Source organism: Schistocerca americana, chromosome 10 (genome assembly GCF_021461395.2).
Source record: "Schistocerca americana isolate TAMUIC-IGC-003095 chromosome 10, iqSchAmer2.1, whole genome shotgun sequence".
In the NCBI taxonomy this organism is placed as follows: Eukaryota; Metazoa; Arthropoda; class Insecta; order Orthoptera; family Acrididae; genus Schistocerca; species Schistocerca americana.
The window spans coordinates 202,608,332-202,630,773 of record NC_060128.1 but is presented as its reverse complement, the minus strand read 5'-3'; the positions used below and the strand labels follow the sequence as shown (position 1 = coordinate 202,630,773).

The window sequence follows — 22,442 nt, the reverse complement described above, 5'->3', positions numbered from 1 at the left end:
GGCCTCCAAACCTGTCGAGTAACTTCTGGTGGGACCCTCTTCAGAGCTTTTTAATATCTGACTACGCTTCTCCATTTCCCAGATCAGAGTTCACTTTCAAAATGACAGTCACTATTATTTCTTAAACAGTTGTGACATTCTGTAACGTACTCAAAGCCCTCTGTCACTCCTGTATCCATTTACTCTTGTATTAAAAGAAGAACCTATCACAGTTCTCAATCACACAAAACCCTCTTCCTAATTTCTTCCATTGTTAAAAATATTAAGGAAAGACATACTTTGCTACGCCACAAACCCGCTTTCAAAATGATCCTCCGTATTTACACACCTTTTTAGTTTGCGTGAAGGCCGTAATAACTCTTTCGTGATGTTCTGTCAACTTATGTGAAAGGTCAGGGCTTTGTTTTCAGGAGGAGGGAGACATGCCAGACAAAGAGGAAAGACAAAGCAAACCTCCTTATGCAAAAGTCACCTTTACTGATCAAATAAATACCAAATCAATAAAGTAGCAAAGACATGCACACGCACAAAACATATGGCTAAACAAAAAACAGAGCATGGCCACATTTTATCTCAGTTTCTCGGGTAAGGCTTTTTTTTTGTTTAGATTTTATGCTGTTAACTGGCAGCAACAGAGAAACTCCATAATTCACTTTTAAAAGTTAACATTCTCTTTGGAGATCATAAAGCAATATACATATGATAAATAACCATAACAGAGGTTTTTTGCTCTTATTTTAAAAAACGTGGAGAAATGCACGACGAATGTTTTGTCGAGCTGCGTAGATCATTCACTGCACGATCGGCTGGATACAGCTGCTAAATTCGGAGAGTAGTTATGCAAGATATCAATCTCGTGTAATAACTTTCCATATGTAGCACACATACATATCTAACCACTCACGTTATAAAAGATCTATGCAGCTCCACAAAAGATCTAGCATTGCTGATCATTTGTCTTATTGGACAGCATTCGCACACACTTATCCAGTGATGCCAGGACGTGATCTGGTAAGAAGGCATCGGGGTATTTCTCATGAACTTTCAGTTCTTCTCTTTTCTCTGCAATATGTCCAATTGGAGCCAACATCTGAAAGCATTAAATGACTTATCACATATCACACTACATTATAATTGTAAATACAGAAAATAAAATATCAAACAAAAGCAATGTGGTAAAGCACTAGACATACGTTGACAATGGCACAAATACAAAAGTTATCACGAAATATTACAGGGTGTATACTCTGGAAAAAAAAAAAAAGAAGAAAGAAAGAAAGAAAGAAAATGCCTGGAATTTTCCTGGATAAAAATGCACTCCCACCCCCACATCAAAATACACTTCTTCCAAGGTGAAAATACACTTTTTCCAAGGTTTTATACACCAGCGAGAACTTCCTGGCACTTTAGAAAACAAAACTCAGCAAGGGGAGGGGGGAATGTGTGTTTTGGAAAGATCTTTGACGTGCAGCAGCATGTACGTTGCATATTTTCCCATCACAAAAGTATAAATTCAAATTCCACCAAACACAGCAAGTTTGTTTCCGAAGCACTAAAACAGAATTGCCATGAGCTATTGTAAGCCAATCACAGCAGATACAGTATAGCACACGTGATGTAGTCAGCCAATAGCAACATCACTTATGTAGTGTGGATGCACAAATAGGAAAAGTTAATGGTTTGAATTAATGTACTTAGTGTAGCTAAGCTTTCACATATAATATTGGTCTTTTTTGTGTGTCTTACACTTTAAGATACATCACAAAAATGTGCCAGTAAAATTTTAAACAAGACATTAATGTCTGGTCTTCTGGGCTCAAAATTATTCTGAGTAACTGGTCCTGAATGTTTTAAGCTTTAAATGAGAGTCAAACACTCTGTGATATAAGAAATCCATTGCACATTCTTACATATAACATAGTTCATCTCGCGTAAAAGAAAATTTCTTTGAAAATAATGCATTCACAATATTTTCCCACGACCTCCTAGACAGGGGTTTGTTTCAGCAGCTGCCAGGGAGCGCATTACTGCGCGTAGGTAGCTACGATGACTTAGAAAGCCCATATGTTTGTACACATTGATCATTAAGAGATCTTACATGACATCATAAAAAAAGAGCATAGGAATTTGATAAACCACACTAAAATACATAATTTGGCTTAAAGGACACATTCATATATCCAGATTCACATTGAAGTAGGCCCAAACCTGATATTAAGCTTTTCAGTGCACTTTTCGGGATGCAAATTTTCTTTCAGTACCAGTACTGTATTGTCTCACATTTGATTCTTAATTATGGCATAATGCCATACGTGCCAGAAGATGAAAATGTGCACTTGTAATTCAGTGAACAGTTGAAACTGGCCAATAGTGTGGAATGAAATACTTTGTTTCTCATAAATTAACTGCACCTGTGGAAAAGATTAATAAATGCCACATTTACTTAGCAAACCGACAAGTAACGTCATTGTTGTACAAGGCAATTAATGCTCGACTGCCAAAAATGTGGAAATAAAAGAAAATCAGAAAAAATGTGGAAATAAAAGAAAATCAGAAAAACTAACAACATATTTTAGCTTTCAATTATTATGTGTATGTATTTTAATCTACTTGACAGCTCCAGGCTACAGAAATCCATTTTGTTTTCATTTGACACGTGAACTGTAAATGAAGAGGAAATAGGACATCAGGAAACAGCAAAATCACTAAATGTAAACACGGGTAACTATCCCCGTCCCCACTAAATCCAGACTGCTCTGTGCGCGCGCGGAACTGGCAGCTTGGGTGCGCCAGAAAAATTTTTCTGTGTAGCATGACTGCTTCTTGCTACTGCTGCAGCCCCCTTCAAGTAGCCATGAGTGGGAGAAGGCACTGCTTGTTTGCAACTCAGCTGTGCATGTGCACGAGCCTGCTGGCAACTGCTCAAAACAAACTTCATGTAAACACTTGTGACATCGTGCTAGTGTGAAACAATTTCCTGTAATCAAGTATTTCATAGTCTTTGTCCTAAAGTATTTCACATTCTGCTGTTTATCAGTTCTTACCAGTAAAAATGAAAAAGTAACTAAAGACTAAAACAATGAAAAATTCCCGGAATTCTACAAAATTCCCAAGTTTTTCCAGGTTTTCTCCGGGGTAAAAAAAATTCCTGGGTTTTCCCCGGAGTGGATACACCCTGTGTTGGATTAATGCAATTTTAAAAACATCACAAAACGAAGAAAAGGAAAAACGTAAGCCCAATAAGACTAAACACTCCCAGAAGTCAGCCAATCTTCATCAGGAACAGGAATGAAAAAATCTCTGTATGACAATTTTTGTATAATGTTGTGCAACAGTTTAGGTATCGTGAAGTAGGGAAGCAAGCAAGCCGACAGTCCCATCAATATTAAGAAAATAATGTACTTTTGTGATATACACAAGTAGTATTGCTTGCACGATGAAGGTGAAGCTTGCCATCTGTAGCACCGTTGACAGGGCCGACTGCAGACCGTGTATGGAGCCGAGTTGAGGGATAGACAGTGCTGCAAGTACCAAGGCTGCAAAAATGCAGCACAGAGAGCAGAGGTGTCGGGATCTGCTAACAGATTGTGCATCCCTTACACACAAGAGGCAGCTACCCGGGTAGTGGCGGATGTGCGGTGTCAACTGGTCATTATTTAAGTTAGGGGGTCTCGGCAAAGAACAAACACAGCTTCAGTCTCAAACGGTGTAAGTTACAAACACAGGTTGAGGGTAGGTCTAGGAAACAACAGGATTATACTTGTATTGTTGCAGCTGCCTTGGGAAAGAACCAGAGCTACATGTGATAATAGAAAACACTGGAACTGAAATAGTTGTAAGTACCAAAAGCTGGCAACAGCTGCAGATAAGTTCAGCTGAAGATTTTAACAAGGAGCTAATGGTGTTTAGAATGGATAGACTAAATTTTGTGAGTGGTGAGTGGTGGCACGTTTGTCGCTGCAGGTAAAAGTAATTTCTCTTTCAGTGAATTTGAAGTAGTAGTTGGTGAGAGTTAGTACTTGACAAACCATAATAAATTAATAATTGATTCCTTTAATGAACCCCGATTCAGATAACAATGTTGTCAACGGGCTCAAGGAAAATTTGAGTCATTTAGAATGAGTAGACGACTCGTACAATTACAGTTGGTGACGATGTCAATCTACCCTCGATGTGTTGGACAAAATACATGTTGAAAGTTGGTGGTAAGTATAAGACATCACCCGAAATTGTACTAAAAAGAATGTTAAATTTCAGTTACACAAAAAATAATACAAAATTAAAGGTTGCTGATTCTATTAAATACTTAGGGATTACAATTACTGTAAACACGAATTGCACTCTTCGCATAGAAGATATTGTGGAGAAGGCAAACTGAAAACTGTTTTGCTGATAAAACACTTAGAACATTCCTATAAGACTGCCTACATTACAACTGTGTACTCTACAGGATTATTTCTTGTACAGTGTGGGATCTTCACAAAATAGGACCGGCGAGGGACATCGAGAAAGTTCACAGAAGGGTACCTCGTTTTGTATTTTCGCATAATAGGAGAGAGAGTGTCACGGATATGATATGTTAGTTGGCAGGGCAGTCATTAAAATAGAATCGAACCCTACACGGACGGTCAGTCAGTCGATGCGATTCGAGTGGCGTGCCGTCACCAAATTCTTGACAGCAGAAGTGTCGAGCCCGACAAAATTTGTTTGGGGCTGTCTGTGGAAACTGCATCGACGTGAAGACACTGTCGTCCTCGCAGTAAGTTTGAATACGGCAAGGTAGGAATGTCCGTCTCGTGTGACAGACGGGAGTTTGACATTCAATGATGCAACCACTGAATCGTGCGAGCAAAATGTCGACAGACCCATTCGGGACTACATTTGTAGCTCTCTGTGAAAAACTGTGAGTGTAACTGGCATTTCACTACGATACGGAGGTCACACTGCCGCTTTGCTCTATCGTAAGATGATCTGCGAACGGTACCGGAAATAAAAGTGCACAATCTCTGAAGTTAGCGGGATGTCTTCTCACATAAAACGAATGGAGGTGATGCCTTTCTGCCTTCAGTTACGACTAGAGACGGAACACTAGTACACCTATACAAACTGAAGATAAAACGTCAATCCGTGGAATGTCGATACGTAGGCTTGTGCCACGAAAAGAAACTCGAGGTAATATCCGGCCGGAAAAGTCTCGGTATCAGTGTCTCAGGACACGAACGGTCTTACCCCTGCCAATTTCCTCGAGCGGCGAGCGGCACATCACAAAGCTGTGAACTACAGTGTGACAACTGACCAGAGTGCAAAAGGGAAAGGGAAATGTTTCTTGGCAGCACAAGAATGTCAGACCGTGCACTTCAAATGGCACCACAGCATAGCTTCAGAGACTGAAGGTCATCACCAAACACTGTTCCTTTGCACAGCTCTCACTCGGTGGCATCCGACTTCCGTGTTATGCCGGTAACGGAAGACGACCTGCGGGGCAAAACTTCACAGCCAGTGAGGTCTCCAGAACGGTGCGAGGCCAGCTGCCAGAACAGCACTGACTTCTGTGCTGGCTTCAGGAAACTTCCATTATTGGCAGAACTGTATCCAATTCTATGGTAATTATGACCAAAAATAAAATCAGTCATTAAAAAAGCACATTCTAAGGATTATCTCTGCACTTCACTTATTAAAATGTTCCCATCGGATAAGTTACAAAGGTCGTTTGAACCTAGATGCACGTTTCAACTACATACTTCACACTAGAAAATATTGTTTACCTACAGATATAAATACAACTGCCAGCAGAAATCTTCATTCGTTGTGCCAAGTATTTGCAGCTCTCCGACAATGATAGTATCTGAGATAGTAAGAACAATAACCCATCCTAGTACATTAACTGACTTTCATCAATTTCTTTAAATCTTATTCTAAGATCTTAGTTACTTAATACAGGTAAGTAAACAAGAACAATTACATGGACTGTTGTAAAGAGTGAATGCAGCAACGTATCCCATCATCACTCTCTCAGACTATGAATTGTTTACATACACAACAGGCTGTGCCCTCAAAGGTTATCCTGGCATGTCACTTCCTAATCTACCATAAGAACTTAGCTGTCCTATAAATATCATTTGTGATGAATCATTGGTGGTAAATGACATCAAGCCCTAAATTCCATAAAAAAATTTACCCCTTATTCTTCTCAAACATATTCCAATACCATATCAGAAAATCGTCACCAACTAGTGTAGTTTTGGACGGCTTCTCAACTGGGCAGAAAATATTGTCACCACATGCTCAAAGACGTCCACTTGCCTTTATGCTTTGAAACACCAGTCCACAGCATGTGATATTTAGACTCGTGCAATTATTCGTACCTCTACTGTTGCGATGTCTGACACGGCACGAGCACAGATCTGCAAATGGTGAGAAATGACCGAACGCTCGCGTTTGTTACATCTCCGACATCCCACTATTTGACCGAACTGAGATCAGCTAAGACGGATGCAGCCAGACTAGTTACATTACTGTCACGTGCCACATTTACATCAGTGCACTCGTATTCCAGTACCTCACGTCAGACCAAATACCTGTCGTCATAATTAAATCTCAAATGTCTGTTAGACTAGCTGTGCCTGGGCATATAAAAACATTAGCAAACTACTACTCCGTTTTGGGTTAAAGCACTTCCATTTATCAAATTCTTAAGTTTCCCTTAAATATCCAGTAACAATTAATGTAATGTTTATGATTTCTCAGGGATAAACAAATACAAGGTGGTTCAATAAGTAAAGTAACGAAAGCTCCAAAAAATTAATTTCCAGGCTAGATAGAACAGACGACCAAAGTTTTTGAACACCAAAGAGGTAGCTTTACCAGTGCACTTCAATACGGATGTGAGAAACTGCAATTCCTTGAAAACTAACTGAAGTTTACAGTGTGAGTAAAATGTCAAAAATGGATGTGGCTTTGGGGCCACGATTTTAATAAAGAACATAAGACAAGCAAAAGTAAGGGTGGGTGAGATGTTTCACCTCAGGCAATATCGTGTGCAATGTCGAGGACTCAATCTGGGTCTACTGTAGCATTTGTGGCAGGCGGATCACACAAAACCTCACGTCTCCACTGGCTGTGTAGTGGGATTTACACATAACACACTGGACTACAGCAGATGTGTTCTGACTGGATACGACAGTAACTATCTGATGAGAAATGCGGTTCCAGGTGGAGGGAGTTCTGTTCCTACAGCGCATTACCACAGGGAATAAAACTGAGGTGCCCGATACGAGAGACACAGAAAACATCAGTGTTACAGAGACTCTCCACCTTCCTAAGCAAGATGTTCAAAATGGCAAGATACTGTAACATCTGGATCATACTACCGGTAGATTTGCTCACGCGTGTAGAATCCACAAATGCTACAGACACTGAAAAAGCTGCAGTAAGCTACTAAAGGAATGACCGAGATTACTTTTACCGGTGTCACGCGGTCCCGTAACAATACTTAACCGCGTACGACCTCCGATACAGGTGATTCGGTTCGGCACTTTTGGCAATCTGCATCGGAACACACACTGTGCATCCCAGGCCCGCATCCCAGCAATTGCCATCTCCGACTGTTTAGAGAAGCATCTACTCGCTCACCACTTCGGGACGGATGGCGACAGTCGTGAAGCTGTCGTCAGGTGGCTCCTCGACCGGGATCCCGCTTTTATTCGTGCCAGTTAAGCCAGATCGGTTCACTGAGGAAACCTGAGGCTTAACTGTGTCTCATTAGCCGTGTGCAACTTCTAGATTTCTCAAATAAACCTTTTCTCAAGAAGGACTCATTATCTCATATTTTGAAACACTCTCACAAACAAAGAAATTCGTAATACAACCGAGTAAACTAGGGTCTAAACCTGCCAAAGTTACCCACAATATCCCCCCCCCCTCTCCCTACCGCCTTATTGCCACCAAAATTTATTCGTCTTATACTCACCTGCCTAACCGAAGGCTCCTCCATTTCGGGACAGTCGGGCAGATCCACACGTCCTCCTCCCGCCTCGTCGGACAGGACGCTTTCCAGAAAGGACCGCAGCCCTGCCACCTCTCGGTGCCAGGCTCTCGAGCTCCGCAGTAGTTTCTCAGTTTCGCCATCCTGCAGAGAATTCGCCTCGTCAGTCGGTACATCTCGACGTAAAGAGTCGCCGGCCGGGAGCTCTGGTCGTGCGACCTACCGCTCTGTGAGGCACGGCCCGTTACGGGGGGACTCTGAACTACGGTGAGGTTCGACATTTTTTATGTTCACATTACCGGAGATGAAAAGAGCAACAAGTGAACAATAAAAAATCCTACAGTAATCCGAACTTACAGATCCTCAGTCTGCCATTTTACCACAGAGCTACCGTCCCCGTCTCTGTGCGTTTTACAACTCTGAAACCCGCTTCCGCATCTATACTCGGCAAGCCACCGTACGGAACGGAATGTGCCGAGTGTACCACCGTGACGACCGAGCGGGCAGTACGACTGAGATCGCAGAGAAGATAACGCAGAGCAGAGATTGCGAGGTCACGAGATTGGTGCCTGCCAGTGAGCTGGTGATGCTCATCGAGTCACTGCAAATTGAAACACTCGACAGATGGTATTTTAATAAAATGTATGGCTCTGTGAACAGTTCTCAGCTCCACACTAGAAATACTACATATTCCAGGAACAAATGTTTTTCCCAATTGGCAAGAGACCTAAAAGCACATCCCATCCTACCCAGAGTTTTACTATTCCCTACAGTCCACACGAAGAACGACTGTTCGTAAGCCTCCGTGCGAGGACCACTTTCTATAATTTTACCTTTGTGGTCTTCCGAGTAACATATGTAGCAAAAAGCATTACACTGAGGTGACAGAAGTCACAGGCAGTGATACGCACATACACAGACAGCAGTAGTATCGTATACGGCACGTAGAAGGGCATTCGTGAGAACAGATTTCAAATGTGCTTACGGCCGCACGACGGGAATTAAAAGACTTTGAATGTGTAACGGAAGATGGAATCGAACGATGGAAACTCCGTGTAAGAATATCGACAAGATAGAAAAATATAAATTGCTGTATATCTTAAAGAAGATATTTAAGTTGCTGACAGGCATAATTAAAAGACAATTAAATGAAGCTTTTGGAAACAGCCTTCCTTAGCGAAGGAGAAATATACACTATTCGTACACACAAGCAACCACACCTCGTGCGCACGACTGCCAACTCCAGCACCTCGGGCTCGTATGCAGCTATCACGTGGTACGTAAGGAGCGAGGAAGGGGACAGTAGTGTACAGGTGGGGTAGAGAGAAATGCTGTCTGATGGAGTGTGCAGGGTCTAGAATGCCAACAAGCACAGTGTCAGGAGGTTGTGGGACAAGGAGAGGGGGAATAAAGGAGCGAAAAAGGAGAGGAGTGGGGGAAAAATGGGCAGGTGCACTGGTAGAGAGAGAGAGAGCCAACAAACAGGGTGGGAAACGAGAATGAGGAGGAGACGATAGAACAGAGGAGGTAGAAACTGTCGGCTGGAGGGTGTGGGAACAGTACGTTATCATACCTCGAGGCCAGAATAAGTACGGAAGCAGAGAATGTGTCGTAAGGATATGTCCCGACTGCACAGTTCAGAAAACCTGGTGACGGAGTGAGGGAACCACATGGTTCGAGTAGTGAAGCAGCCATTTGAAATCACACACGTTACGTTCAGCTGCGTGATGTGCCACAGGGTGATCTGCTTTGCTCTCGGCCAATTCGGTGGCGGCCGTTCATCCCGGTGGACAGCTGGTTGGTAGTCGTAGCGACATAAAAAGCTGTGCAACGATTGCAGAAGAGCTGTTAAATGAGACTCTGACACTGTTTATTTGTCCTCTCTCTGCTAACGCTTCCACCCAGCTTTGCCCGCTCCTCTCCCTTTTCGCTCCCGCTTTCCCTACCTCCCTCCCCCACAACCTCCTGACGCTGCGCTTGTCGGCATTCTGGACCCTGCACGCAACGCCGGACAATATTCGTCTCTCTCCCCACCCGTACACTACCGTTTCTTCTCCTTCCCGACCCCTCTACATTGCTGCTCGCACCCCACGTAATAATTATATTCTGGCCCGACATGCCGGAGTTGGTGGGCACGTGCGAATGATGTGTGCTCACTCGTGTTTACGAATGGTGTGTCCTTTTGCTGATGAAGGCTGTGGCTGAAAACTTACACTGTCTTTTAATTATGCCTGTTCGCAACTTCTTTACGGTGTCTTCTTTACGGTTAGTAGCAATCTATCTTTTCGTACATTGTCGAATGGTGATTGGAGCCAGATGCACGGGAAACTACATTTTGGAAACTGAAATTCAAAATTCTGAGGTGCACAGTGTCAAGACCGTGCCAAGAATACCAAATTCAGGTACTACCTCTCTCCACAGACAATTCATTTAACGACAGAGCAGCGGTCTGCAAAGTTGTCAGTGTTAAGATACGAGCGACACTGCACAAAATAACTGCAGAAATCGGCACGGGATGTACGACGAACTTATCTGCTAGGACAGTGTGGCAAAATTTGGCATTAACGGGTCATGGCAGCAGACGACCGACGGAGTGCCTCCGCTGATGGCACAACGTCGCCTCCAGCGCCTCTCCTGGACTCTCGACCGTATCGGTCGAGCCCTAGACGATTGGAAAACCGTGGCCCGGTCAAACGAGTCCCTATTTCAGTCGGTAAGAGCTGACGGTAGGTTCAAGCACAACACAGACCCCACAGAGCCGAGGACCCACCTCGTAAACGAGGCACCGAGCGAACTGGTGACGGTTCCGTAATGGTGTGGGCAGTGTTTACACCGAGTGGGCTGGGTCCTCTATTTTATTTGAAATGATCATTCACCAGAAACACTTATGTTCGGCTACTTTGAGACCGTATGCAGCCATTTGTGGACTTCACATTCCCAAACAACAACAGAAATTTTAGGGATGACAAAACAACCTGTCACCAGGCCACAATTGTTCGCAACTGTTTTGAAGAGTATTCTGTACGTTTCGAGCAAATGATTTGACCACCAGATCGCCAAACACGAATTCCGTCGAACATTTGTGGGACGTCTGAGAGGTCAGTTCGTGCACAAATTCTGTACCGGCAACACTTTTGCAATTGTGGATGACGGACAACATTGCTCAGTATTTCTGCAGGGAACTTCCGACGACTTGAGTTCGTGCCGTGCCAAGTAACTGCACTACACTGGGCAAAAGGAGGTCCAACATGATATTAAGAGGTACGCCATGACTTTTGTCGAGGTATATTGTTTGAACATTGCTGAAATACACAAACTCACATTTTTAACAGTAAACCATATTGTGATGCAGCTCTCTCTCTCTCTCTAAATGAAGCTGAAATGAAATGCACTTCTCTCATTTGGGTCTACTCTATTTCCTCTGTCAACTGTATCTCGTACTGGTTCCAAACTGATGACAAGTGTACAAGTATTGTTCAAATGAGAGTTTTGTATACTGTTTGCTTTGAGGGCGGACTACACTTACTGAGGATTTTTCCAAAGAACCTCACTCTGCCATCTGCCTTGCCTGGCATTAGTTCTATGTAGTCATTCAACTTTAAATTGGAATGTATGCATACTTCCAGGTACCTAATGGATACAACTACTTCCACAAATTGTTCTGTGATTGTGTAATCTTAAAATAATGGATCTTTCTGTTTATTTATGGATAATGTGTTACATATGTTTATGTTGAGGGTCAACTGCCAATCCCTGTAATAAACATTGTTTGCAGATCTTCCTGCATTTTGCTACTAGTTTCTAGTATTGCAACGTCTCTATGCTTTTGACATTTGTGTGACAATTTAAGCAAGGAACCTCAGTGAAATAGTTCTACAAAGAGAAATTTAATATTTTGCTCTAATCTCTGTCAGCAGTCATTTCTATGCCTGTCTCTAGTTGATCCACTGGCCAATTTAATGTAAGGCTGAAACTTCTTATCATTTTCAGTCAGATTGGTAGACAGAATTTTTTTCTTTTAAATGACCTTCATCATTTACTCAGCAACAACACAGAATCGGAACACAAAATTTCTGATACTTCACACAACCTACTCCCTAATGTGCAAGCTGCATTTATTTTTTACTGGATTGAATTATTAAAGGAAATGGTGAGAGAATTAGAAGGTACAAAATATTGTAGCAGTACAAAAAATTAACACCAGGTTACAACAAAGATTTACTTTAACAACTACTGTCTTCTATTTATATCTCAAATACTCTAATATAACTACAAACTAAAGCTACTTATTTCTAATATAGAAAAATTGGTTTAACTATTTTGACAAATACCTGCAAGTTTGGACAGTTGCATACGATACATGTACATTAATTATCACCTTTGCAGATGAAATAACTCGTCACAATCGGGAACAATACGAAAACTTCTGTATGAGAAAAAGCAATGACTTTCAAAGTTTTCTCATTTGCAAAACATAAACACTTCTTGTGCAGCTCATTGGCTCAGTGGTGAAGTGCCAGATTACAGGTCCAGAGGTCTCGTTACTCTAGTGTTTGTACCTGTCACATTTCTCGTTTTTCAACCCCGGCAGTGGCTGCCGAGTCACACCACAGTTCAAACTGTAGGATCCCCTATAAATGGCCGAGTAAGCCAGTTCAAAGTTCGGAGGAGGGTGACTGCATACCTCAAATGATAGGACAGTGCTTAGTAAAGTGCTCCGATGTCCAAACCAATCTTCGGACTGACAACAGCTTTACTTTTTAAGCTATTTCTTTACAACTAATATAAATACAGTATAGTGTGTTTTGAGGTTTTTTGTGTAGGTTAAGTGTGAAATGGAAAGTTTCAGTCAAATAGTAAGGAAGCAGAAATACAGACAGGTACACTAACCAAGTTTTATAAACCTACTGCAGTGAAGCGTGCGCATAGGAAAGTGAGCTATAAGCATTAGAAGAATCTGGCCTAAGTCTACAGTCTCCTCGAGATTAGTTTCGGGCAGAGCACAGGAGTCGAAAAGAAAAACTGGCAGTTGCAGTCCTCGGCTCACACAAAGTGTTTAGATTTTTCCCTTATTACCCACTACAGTGTGGAAGTGAACATGAACTGCACGTGCCTGCCGTGTGTGGCAGTACTTCGTAGAGTTACTAAGTGACAGACTAGTCGGCCACCGACGACGTGCAATTTCTAGTACAGCCAATATGCATACATTAAAGTGAAAAAGCTTTCAAAACTTAATACCTTCCTCAGAAAGGGAGGAAGGATCACTCGTCGAAAGTCGGGAGAGAGGGGCAGGTCGGACCCCGGTCGACAACAAGACGGGTGGGGACAGGGAGAGAGGCAGTTGACAGACAGGAGGAAGTCAGAGCCAGTACAGTGACGGGTAAGCTGGCTGAGCCGAGGTAAAAATTGCTGTTTGGAAGAGCGCGCCGCAGTGAGTAGTGTGAAGTAGTCGTCCTCCGTTTCTGGCGGTGGTGCCGCTGTGGCAATTGCAGCTTTGGTGTCTCCCTCTGGTGGGAAAGGGGAAAGGTTGCCCGTTCACGTGCATTTAAGGGGCGCTATGAGCTCGCCAGTCGGTCAGTCTGGCTCAGTCTCTCGTCCCCAGCTTGCTAGTCTGTCTCTTGTCCGCATTTGTTAGGCAGTTAGTGTCTGTCTGTCATTTGGATCAACCTTTAAAGCAGGCAAAAAGAGAGTCTTTCCACTACACCAGTAAGAGAACTCAGAAAGTGGTCGCCTGGTCGGGGCTTAGTTCCTGCATCTGAGTCTGCGCGTTAGGCCACCAGTCTGCTCAGGCAATGCTCATTGGCGGTCGGATCGATCGGTCGGTCGGTCGCGCACTGAGACACGAGATGATTTGTCCGCCTCGAGCGTCGGCGCACGTGAGGTCGCCACGTGAGTCCAGTGGGCCGCGGCGTATAGCGAGGGGTAGTGACTTCGCGGTCGACACGAGAGCAACAGGAGTCAACCCACGACATCGGTCTGGCCGGTGCGAGCTGCGACGCCGTGAGACGGGAGATCGGCGCGCCTTCCTGCGTCCGTTGAAGCGGCTGGCAGCGGACGGTTCAGGTGAGCGATTTGGGGGTGCTGGGCCAGGTCTTCTTGAGAAATCGCAATTTATTAGAAGTTAAGTGATTGGTGATATGTTGTTTGATTTACTCTTGTTAAATTCTACTTGTTTTCTTGGTGAGGTCACCAGTCTTTTGCTTTGGGGTCGTCCCACCATTCTTCTCCGTTTGCCCACCCGCGGGAAGGTGGGTGTTTATAAATTGGGTGGTCCGTTTTTCCCTTTTGGAGTAGGGGAGGGTTAGAGCAACCTGCGGTTTGGGTTGTTCGGTGATCTCCCTATCAATCTACCACACGTTAGTTGCTGCCTCTGTCACGTTTATCGGATTTGGTGTGTTAACGAATTTATTGCTTGGAGTGTAATTGGCTAGTACCTGAAACATGTTTTGATCTTTGGGAACTTTGATATTATTGCCTATGATCTTGAGAGGCGGTATCTGTGTACTGTAGAGCATCTTAACTATTGTTTGGCTAACCTTGTAGAATTTTATATAAGATTGCATTTCATGGGCTTTTATTTAAATGATCATTTTAGTATATAAAGTTGCCACCCTTTCGCTGTAAGACCTTTCTTAGAAGTTAAAATCAAGTTGCACCTTCAGTGCAAGGTTAATATTTTAATTGTTAGTGTTTTGTACCATTTCCACCCCTCCTACAGGGGGTGCATAGTTTGTGTGCTTGTGTAAATTGTTAAAACTCTTAGTTTAAAGTTATCTGGTGTGTTGCAGATTTGCACCAGTGTAGTCTTTCAGAGGCTGTTGCGAGTGGTCGTAACTACGGCCGTGTCAAAAGGGAGCGGCAAAGTTCTCTGCCCGAAAGCTCATACAGTCAAAACTTGTTTCTTTCTGCCTCTGAATAAATTGAAACTTTGATATTTAGAGGGTGCCTTCTGATTATAATTTTAAATCTATTTCTTTTAAAAAATGCTTTTAGGCACTATTAAAGTGAATAAAATTCCCATTTGTTAAAGGAAATTTGGTTATGATTTCAACAGTTACTCCCTGGCAAAAAACGAGTTAATGTGTTAAACATTTGACATCAAATATTTAAGTGAGAAAAAGCTAAAAAGAGGTTTGAAATTATGTATAAAGCTTGTTGGAAGTCACACAGTGCCTTCATCACCCAATATTGGATTTTGCAGCCCAAAGTGGTGTTAAGGGTAAAAAGGAGCACTATTTTCTTTTTCAACTTTTGCTATGCTTTTCTCATGACTACCACTACGCCTCAGTGGCACGATGGTTATATAAGAAGCTCAGCAGCAGTGGGAATGGATCCCATTCTCAGCTCTGCTGAGCTACGCACACTGAGCAAGTCGTGCTTTCAGAACGTTCCGTCAACAAATGGGATGGCAGAGATCGGTCACGTGGGGAGCACGTGCCGACCGGCACGACAGCGAATCGCTCTCTCGTCCACCGACCCTGCTACCCTACGGATGTGCCCGCCTGCTCCTCCAGCCGAGGGCATAATGCTCTTCCACCACTACGTGCGGTTCCGTCCGCGGTCATAGCAGGTGATAGACCGAATGTACACCGTAGAATACAAGGAGGAGAATAATTCTCCATTTTTTGGCAACTCTTTCATTCCCCATGCTGGAGTGAACAGGATCAGTCCCAAATTCCCACTTTACTGTGGTTCAGACATATAACCTAAATATTTGCTTTATTACGTTAAACCTCCAACGTATCACACTTAGCGGCAAATGGACTGTGTCGGTGCTTTAAATTTGGTCAATAATTGTATGAAATATTGAAAATCAAATTATTATTGTTCCCGGAAGCCACTACAATAACAACCTGCAACTAGGACTATGAAATGTGAAGTGGATAGGCCATTTAGTTACACGGATCAGAACAGGAGGGATTCTTAACACAGTTTAGGTCCAATAGAATGCCAGGATGGGCTGGAGAGCCAGGGAGTTTGGGTAAAGAAGTACCAGGTACGAGGATACGAGGGTGCGAATGTCCCGCTAGTGCCGCAGCAGCTGCTGGCTCTCTGCTCCCTGTAGAGTACCAGCTAGTGGTTGTCCACGAGCAGGCAGATCTTATGCGTCCAACTGTGTTATCAGATAGTTTTGAGATGGCTGCTCCTACACAAAAAACAATGCCATATTTTTGACCTACTCTCTCCGACGTGGCCCCGTCCCCAATTCGACTTTGCCTCCTGTCGTCCTCACCGCAGGTGAGTCCCTCTCACTCCGGTGACCGATTCAGCTGACCCTTCTTCAAGAGGAAAAAATTTGTGCGTGTCGGCGATACAAAATATTTCACCTGCAGACGATAGCTAGAGTCGAGACGACGTACGGAGAACCCCGACACTTCACAGTGCCGTTCCCGACTTTCCACTCCGAAATGCTGACGGTTCCAGGCGAAAACAGTAGCCGGCTACGAGCTGTGACGGCACAGAGGTGTCACCGCAGAGACATTTACAAAATTGCGTTACTTTATCGGTCGAGATAGGCTCACGAGAACCGGCCCGCCGAGACTGTCGAGGATCGATTTACGCCGACTCGACCGTAGTGGCCGGCTATTCTGCTTCGTGTGACTCGCACGTGCTTTCTACCATTTTTTTGCACTTTTACACGTTTATCGACAATATACATTTGGAACTTCACCACACGACAGGATGTGAAGTCCAGCCATTCTTCGCAATCGGAAGGACGACGGTTCAATCCCGCGTCCGGCCATCCTGATTTAGGTTTTCCGTGATTTCCCTAAATCAGTCCAGGCAAATGCCGGGATGGTTCCTCTGAAAGGGCACGGCCAACTTCCTTCCCCATCCTTCCCTAATCCGATGAGACCAATGACCACGCTGTCTGGTCTCCTTCCCCAAACCAACCAACCAACCAACCAACCAACCAACCAACCAGCCAGCCATTCTAACCCCACACAACATTACAGTTATTGTATGTAAATATTTTGACAGTACTTTTTAATTTCTTTACTAACTCGTGTATTCTAGAGCACTGACTGCCATATCAAAGGTTTTGGTTGTGCAAAATAGTTTAGCCAAAACTGTGTCTCAGTTCACTATTTTACTAATACAGCTCCTACTCCCAAAAAATTCATAAGCTGCTACCACCTACTCGAACCCAGCGGTGCTAAACCCTAGAATATCAAAAATAAAGCAACACGTGAAACAAGGATGTTGATTACTGACTAATGTGTGTGTAATGCACTGTGTCGTCTTTCACACAAGAACGAGAACCACCAGCTCTAAACGGACACAGAGTTGTTCGCCTCGGGGACGGCTAGCAATCGGCAGCTGTAGGGGGAGCCAAGTATCTGCTGCTGCTCACCAAGTGGGGCATTTTGTTCCTGCCACCCAATACTACTTTCCCCTCATCTTTGGAGGCAGAGAATGTTTCTGCACATATTTTTTGAGAAGCTTTCATTACGAAACGTTGCACAATACTGTTGACACTCTTGATCCTTTATGCAGTACACGAACAGATAGGACGGCAAAAGTTTGACAAGAAATCTGTCTGGTAGTAATGCTGAGAGGCAGATTGAAACTGGGAAGCCTTTTTATATTACATTAAGCATTTAAACTATTTATAATAATAAACTAATAAATTTGTAACGATTTTTAAGTCGAGTGATTACCTACAAATTTTGGTAATAATATGACCCACACAAAGTTTCGGTATTGACAGAACAGAACACTTTTCGCCAGGGGCACGAGAGGTGGAAAGGCCACTACAGTGGGTCTCTCTCCAGGAGGCTAAAGGTAACCGGCGAGGGTGCAAGCGACACACGGCCACTGCAGGCGACAGCGGGCCAACCGGAGAGGCCGAGGTAACCCACACGCGTCTGCCGTTGCAGTCGCCGACTCGCCGGGCCGTCTTTTCGGAGCGCTCGTCTAAAAATTTTTCAGCTCTTCACACTGAGGGCTATAACAATTAGACAGGTGTCAGTCTAAAGATGGCCGACAGTTGCTACATCACAGAGGAACAGATCTCAGAAAATCGGTCGAGTAAATTCGAAGACTTTGCTGAGAATATTTTTGTCTGCTCAATGAAGTGTAATGACGGTTTGTACCATTTTAATGCTTTGCAGTGTGCATTAAATAATCATCTTTGGCAAAGTGCACCAACATTCTCCACTTTGACCATAATCTTCACAAATTGCACTCTCTTATAAACTTTCTAACTGTAGACGTAGTGGGAAACGATCTCTTAGTGGGATTAAAGGGATAAAAGTTCGACATTCTTATAGAATCGTATAATGTACTCTTAGGTAGTTTTGCAATTTCGATGCCTGTCTGGATACACACACAATGTCCTAACCTCCCCCCCCCCCCCCCCCCCCCCCCCCCACACACACACACACACATAACATCAAACTTGTGAACTGAACTCACTTTTGGATTTAATATTACATCGAAAAAAATTCTGAAGAGAGATCGTCAACTAGATTATTTCTGACAATTTTAGGTCATTCCAGATACTTTCCTCTGAATACCATTATTTCAGAATACTACACATACAAATTGAGATGTAGCTGATAAAGTAAACAATTACAGTTCAATTTATTCTGGACTGTCCCATCAGATACTATTCGGAATGATCATTATTAACAGTTGATGGTCGTGTAGAGGCTCGGTGGTCAGCCTTCGGTGCTCCATTTAGGGATGTAACTGTTTTAAATTGGTACCACTACTTCAACGATAGCCGTCAGCCAGTTGCAGAAAGGCAAAATACCAATAATGTTTCATTAAATGTTTGGAAGAGCTACAAAAATTCGCTTTAGTTAACATATCAGTGTTACGGTCCGAGTGTCTCCGACAGCTCGCGATTGTTATCGGATGATATTTTTACAGAATGTAACAACATTATCTGCCTATAGTTCACACAGTAATACTTTATTATTCTAACTGGTCAATCTGTCGTATGACTTTTAAGCAGTCATAATTTACCACTAAGTCTACGGCGAGAAAGAAACATCGAGACATCGTTTGGAACGAATTTTTATATTTCTTGCAGAACTGCAGAGTGGTACAAATCTAAGAAGTTTTGTTCTGAAATGAAGCAGGAAAGGCTAGCCCAGAAGCCCTCACAGAGCCAACAGCTGCAGCTCAGCCTAACCGAGTGACACTACGCACACAGTGAGCTCACCACAGTCGGCACAGGTAGTGCAGCCACAGCACCGCTGACCTCTCCCGGCGTCACCTCCTCCTCCTCTTCTATTTCGTCCACGTCTCCTTCGGCACTGTTAGTGGCGTCAGCTATAGTCTCCTGCGAAAAAATAAATTCCGTCTGTTCATTTGCCGTGTTCTGTAAGAAGCTTTGCAAAGGATGTACAATAAAAGCTTATATTAAAAAGCTACAAACCAGGCAGAATTACAGGTCTTGGCTTTGGGAGATGAAATTTTTATTATTGCCAATTAGCAGCAGCAGCCGCTACCACCACTGCCATTTCTATCGTTAAATGATGCGGCCTCTCCGAGTACTGAGTTCAGGTATGTCTGCAACTTCAGTCTCGGGTAACATTCAGCCAGGTAACTTCAGCAACCTTCCACTCGCCTTTGCCCCCGCTGTTCTCTCTGTGATGTCTTTTACGTCAGTAATTGATCTCGTGTCTTCTGCCCTTTTCTTCTTCTTCTTCTTCTTCTTCTTGCCTTGTAACCCAAACACAGACCTTCCGTGCCTCGCTGTGCGGTTCTAGGCTTCTGCCTCATCTATTCGTGAAGTGCACAGGTCCCACAGCCTCCAGTCAAAACTGGGAGGGCACACTGATCAGAAAACTTTTTCCCTAGTTTTACTGCCGTATTTGATCTGAATTTTGTTAAATGTCTTCCAAATGATTGCCAGCCTAGCTCAATATGTATAAAGATTTAAGATCTCAGGTCTCAAGTCGTATTTACGTGCTAGCCGAGACGGACGTATTCTCCGACACTGTCCGACAGTTTCTTTTCGAGCTGTACTTTTCCTACAGATCTTCGTTTAGTGGACAAATTTTGTCAACAGAAGATTTGCATTCATTTCTGCTGCCCGGCATCCTCGGTTGAGATCTATAACTGAAGTCTGTTGCTCTTCAAAATCATTTGCTAATACCACAAAGTCATCTGCAACGCACAGGTACAAGAAATAAACAAATGTGAAAGTGAAGACATTACTCCTAGGTTTTGGAACTTACAGTTTCTTCCTCAAAGAGGAGAAAGTGACACGCCGAGCCAGATTAAAAAGGAAGAGTAGCTCACTTAGACCCCAGCTATAACGAGGGTGAGGTGTCCGAGTTAGCTGCCGCTCCTTTTTAACCTTACTCCACCCGACCCTATCTCCTCTCTGAAAAAGTAACTGTAAGTTCCCAAATCTAGGTAGCGTGTCACGTCCTTTTTATGTACATATATTCACTATGCTAAAAATTACCTCGTAATGCCAAGTACTGACTGGCAATTCTGTCTCTTAATTTTCTAATTTTCTCAAGTAAATTTTCTTTTGATACAAAGTACAGGTTAATATAATTGGATACACACATGAAAGTTGTGGAAATGTGCAAGCTTTTGGAGCCAGTGGCTCCTTCTCCTGGAAGACAGGTTGAAGGGGGAGGAAAAGTAATGAAGGAAAAGATCTGGGGAGGTTTACAAAACAGGTAGAGTTACAGAAAAATTGCCGAGAACACAGGTCGGGAGACTTACCAAATGTGACGATTATTGAGGACTGTATCAGATGAGATTTGGAAACCAGAGAGCTTACAAACTGAAGGTAAAGTGATGTGCAAAACAGAGATTACTGGAGGGGGAAAACTTAAATAATAATAATAATAATAATAATAATAATCAGGCACGAGTTAAGAGCAGAAAGCTTATGGTGTAACATAGCACTTTGTCAAACTGATGTGTCGCACAGGGTACTTAGGAGTGTCAAATGACAATCGTCAACCACTGAAGCACACATATTTAATATCGTTCAAAGAATGGAACACGCTTCTCAAGTGTGAGGTTCTTCTGTACGTGATGAACGTCGTTTGTCGGTCCTAATAGCCTGCACGACACGTCACTTTAACAAAGTGATATGTTACACTATAGCACTGTGGCAGCAGGCCATATCCCTGCCAGTACCTCCCAGAGCCTCTCTGGTGGTTATTCGGGCTTTTGACAGGTGGTCACATCAATGTGACTGGACTGTGTATTAAATATAGATATAAAAATTAAGGATTTTAGTTTCACCATGAGTTTTTTTAAAAAGCACAGGCCACTGTGTTTTCAACTGTGTGTTGTATGGTAACAAGATACTCTCATCTTCAAATTCCATATGTGAAGGCAGTTGTCAGCAATGTCACCTCGTATTCCTTTACGTAGTTGGCAGTTTTACGAAGTCTCCGCAAAATTGACTCGTCTCCAATGTCGACTGGTTCACTTCTGTGAGATTTCACAGAGTTAAGAAAAGAATCTACTGCCATCCAAAACTCTGTTTTCTCCATCTTTTCTGCCTGCAACAATTTACATGCCTTACAACCACACTGCAAATCAAAAGAGAAAACATTCTCGTATGCCTCAAGCACAACAGTGTGTTATTTTTTGGCCTAGAACTAATAAATACCAAAACTATGCTCATCCTTTAGAAACTAATGATTTTTCTTATGTAAAAAAAACAGCATTTGGTAAGAGGAACTTAAGTAATGTCTACTGTTCATCAAATTACTTATACAGAACACTTTTGTTAATGACATAAGAAAGAAAGAAACAAACACAGCCACCATCACCACTGTAGTTGTCAAATGTCAAATCCCAGAACAAATTCTGAAAGACAGGCATCAAATAAAATGTTCATGCAGCTTATTTAACTATCATCTCAGTATACCCAACCCCCACCCTCCCTACACACTCAAATTCCCCTCTATTCCTTTGCCTCACCATGATGATTTTGATTACCACATAACTACAACATAGTCAGAGAAATGACTAACAACACAATCTACAATAAAAGTTGCCCAATACTGCTGGAAGCTCATTAGAAAGCTGAACCAGAATAGCTGCTTGTAACAATATTTATTAACAACGGACTTTTTCTCCATTTACCACCATTGTCAAGTACTCTAGAATGATGTGATGTTCATCTTACATCATCAGTGAACTGCCTTATAGCTGTCAACGCTCTGATCGGATGGTGAATAACACAAATGTATTGAAAATAATATGTTAATTATGGTTTCACAGTAGTTTGACACTACATCATTCTAGATGTTCTTAAGAATGGCAATAAACACCAAAACAGACTGTCATTAATGAAGATTAATTATTACAAGTGGTCATTCTGGTGCACCTTTCTAATACCTAAATCATTATCTAACATACATAGTGCTGCTGGCCCTAACAAACAAGAAAAACGGCTAGCTGCAGTCACGTAGCAAATTTTATGGTCCACTAAACAACACAATGAGACGAAGCTCAGTCCTCG

The 22,442-nt window shown here is 42.9% G+C and overlaps 1 protein-coding gene across 7 annotated transcripts in view; it reads right to left on the bottom strand.

Moving 5' to 3' along the window:
* Positions 1–302: 302 nt before the first annotated feature.
* LOC124552523 overlaps positions 303–22,442 on the bottom strand; it is a 49,415-nt gene continuing 27,275 nt past the window's right edge. For 2 of the 7 annotated variants that reach the window (XM_047126832.1, XM_047126833.1), the window contains exons 3-6: positions 21,325–21,474; positions 19,158–19,277; positions 7,970–8,128; positions 346–1,090 (exon numbers count right to left, since the gene is read on the bottom strand). In XM_047126832.1, the coding sequence (XP_046982788.1) occupies positions 938–1,090; positions 7,970–8,128; positions 19,158–19,277; positions 21,325–21,465 (573 nt within the window). In that variant the 5' untranslated portion in view covers positions 21,466–21,474 and the 3' untranslated portion in view covers positions 346–937. Of the gene's footprint in view, positions 1,091–7,969; positions 8,129–19,157; positions 19,278–21,324; positions 21,475–22,442 lie in introns of all 7 variants that reach the window. The other 5 variants (XM_047126829.1, XM_047126831.1, XM_047126830.1 and 2 more) reach the window with 5 other exon arrangements.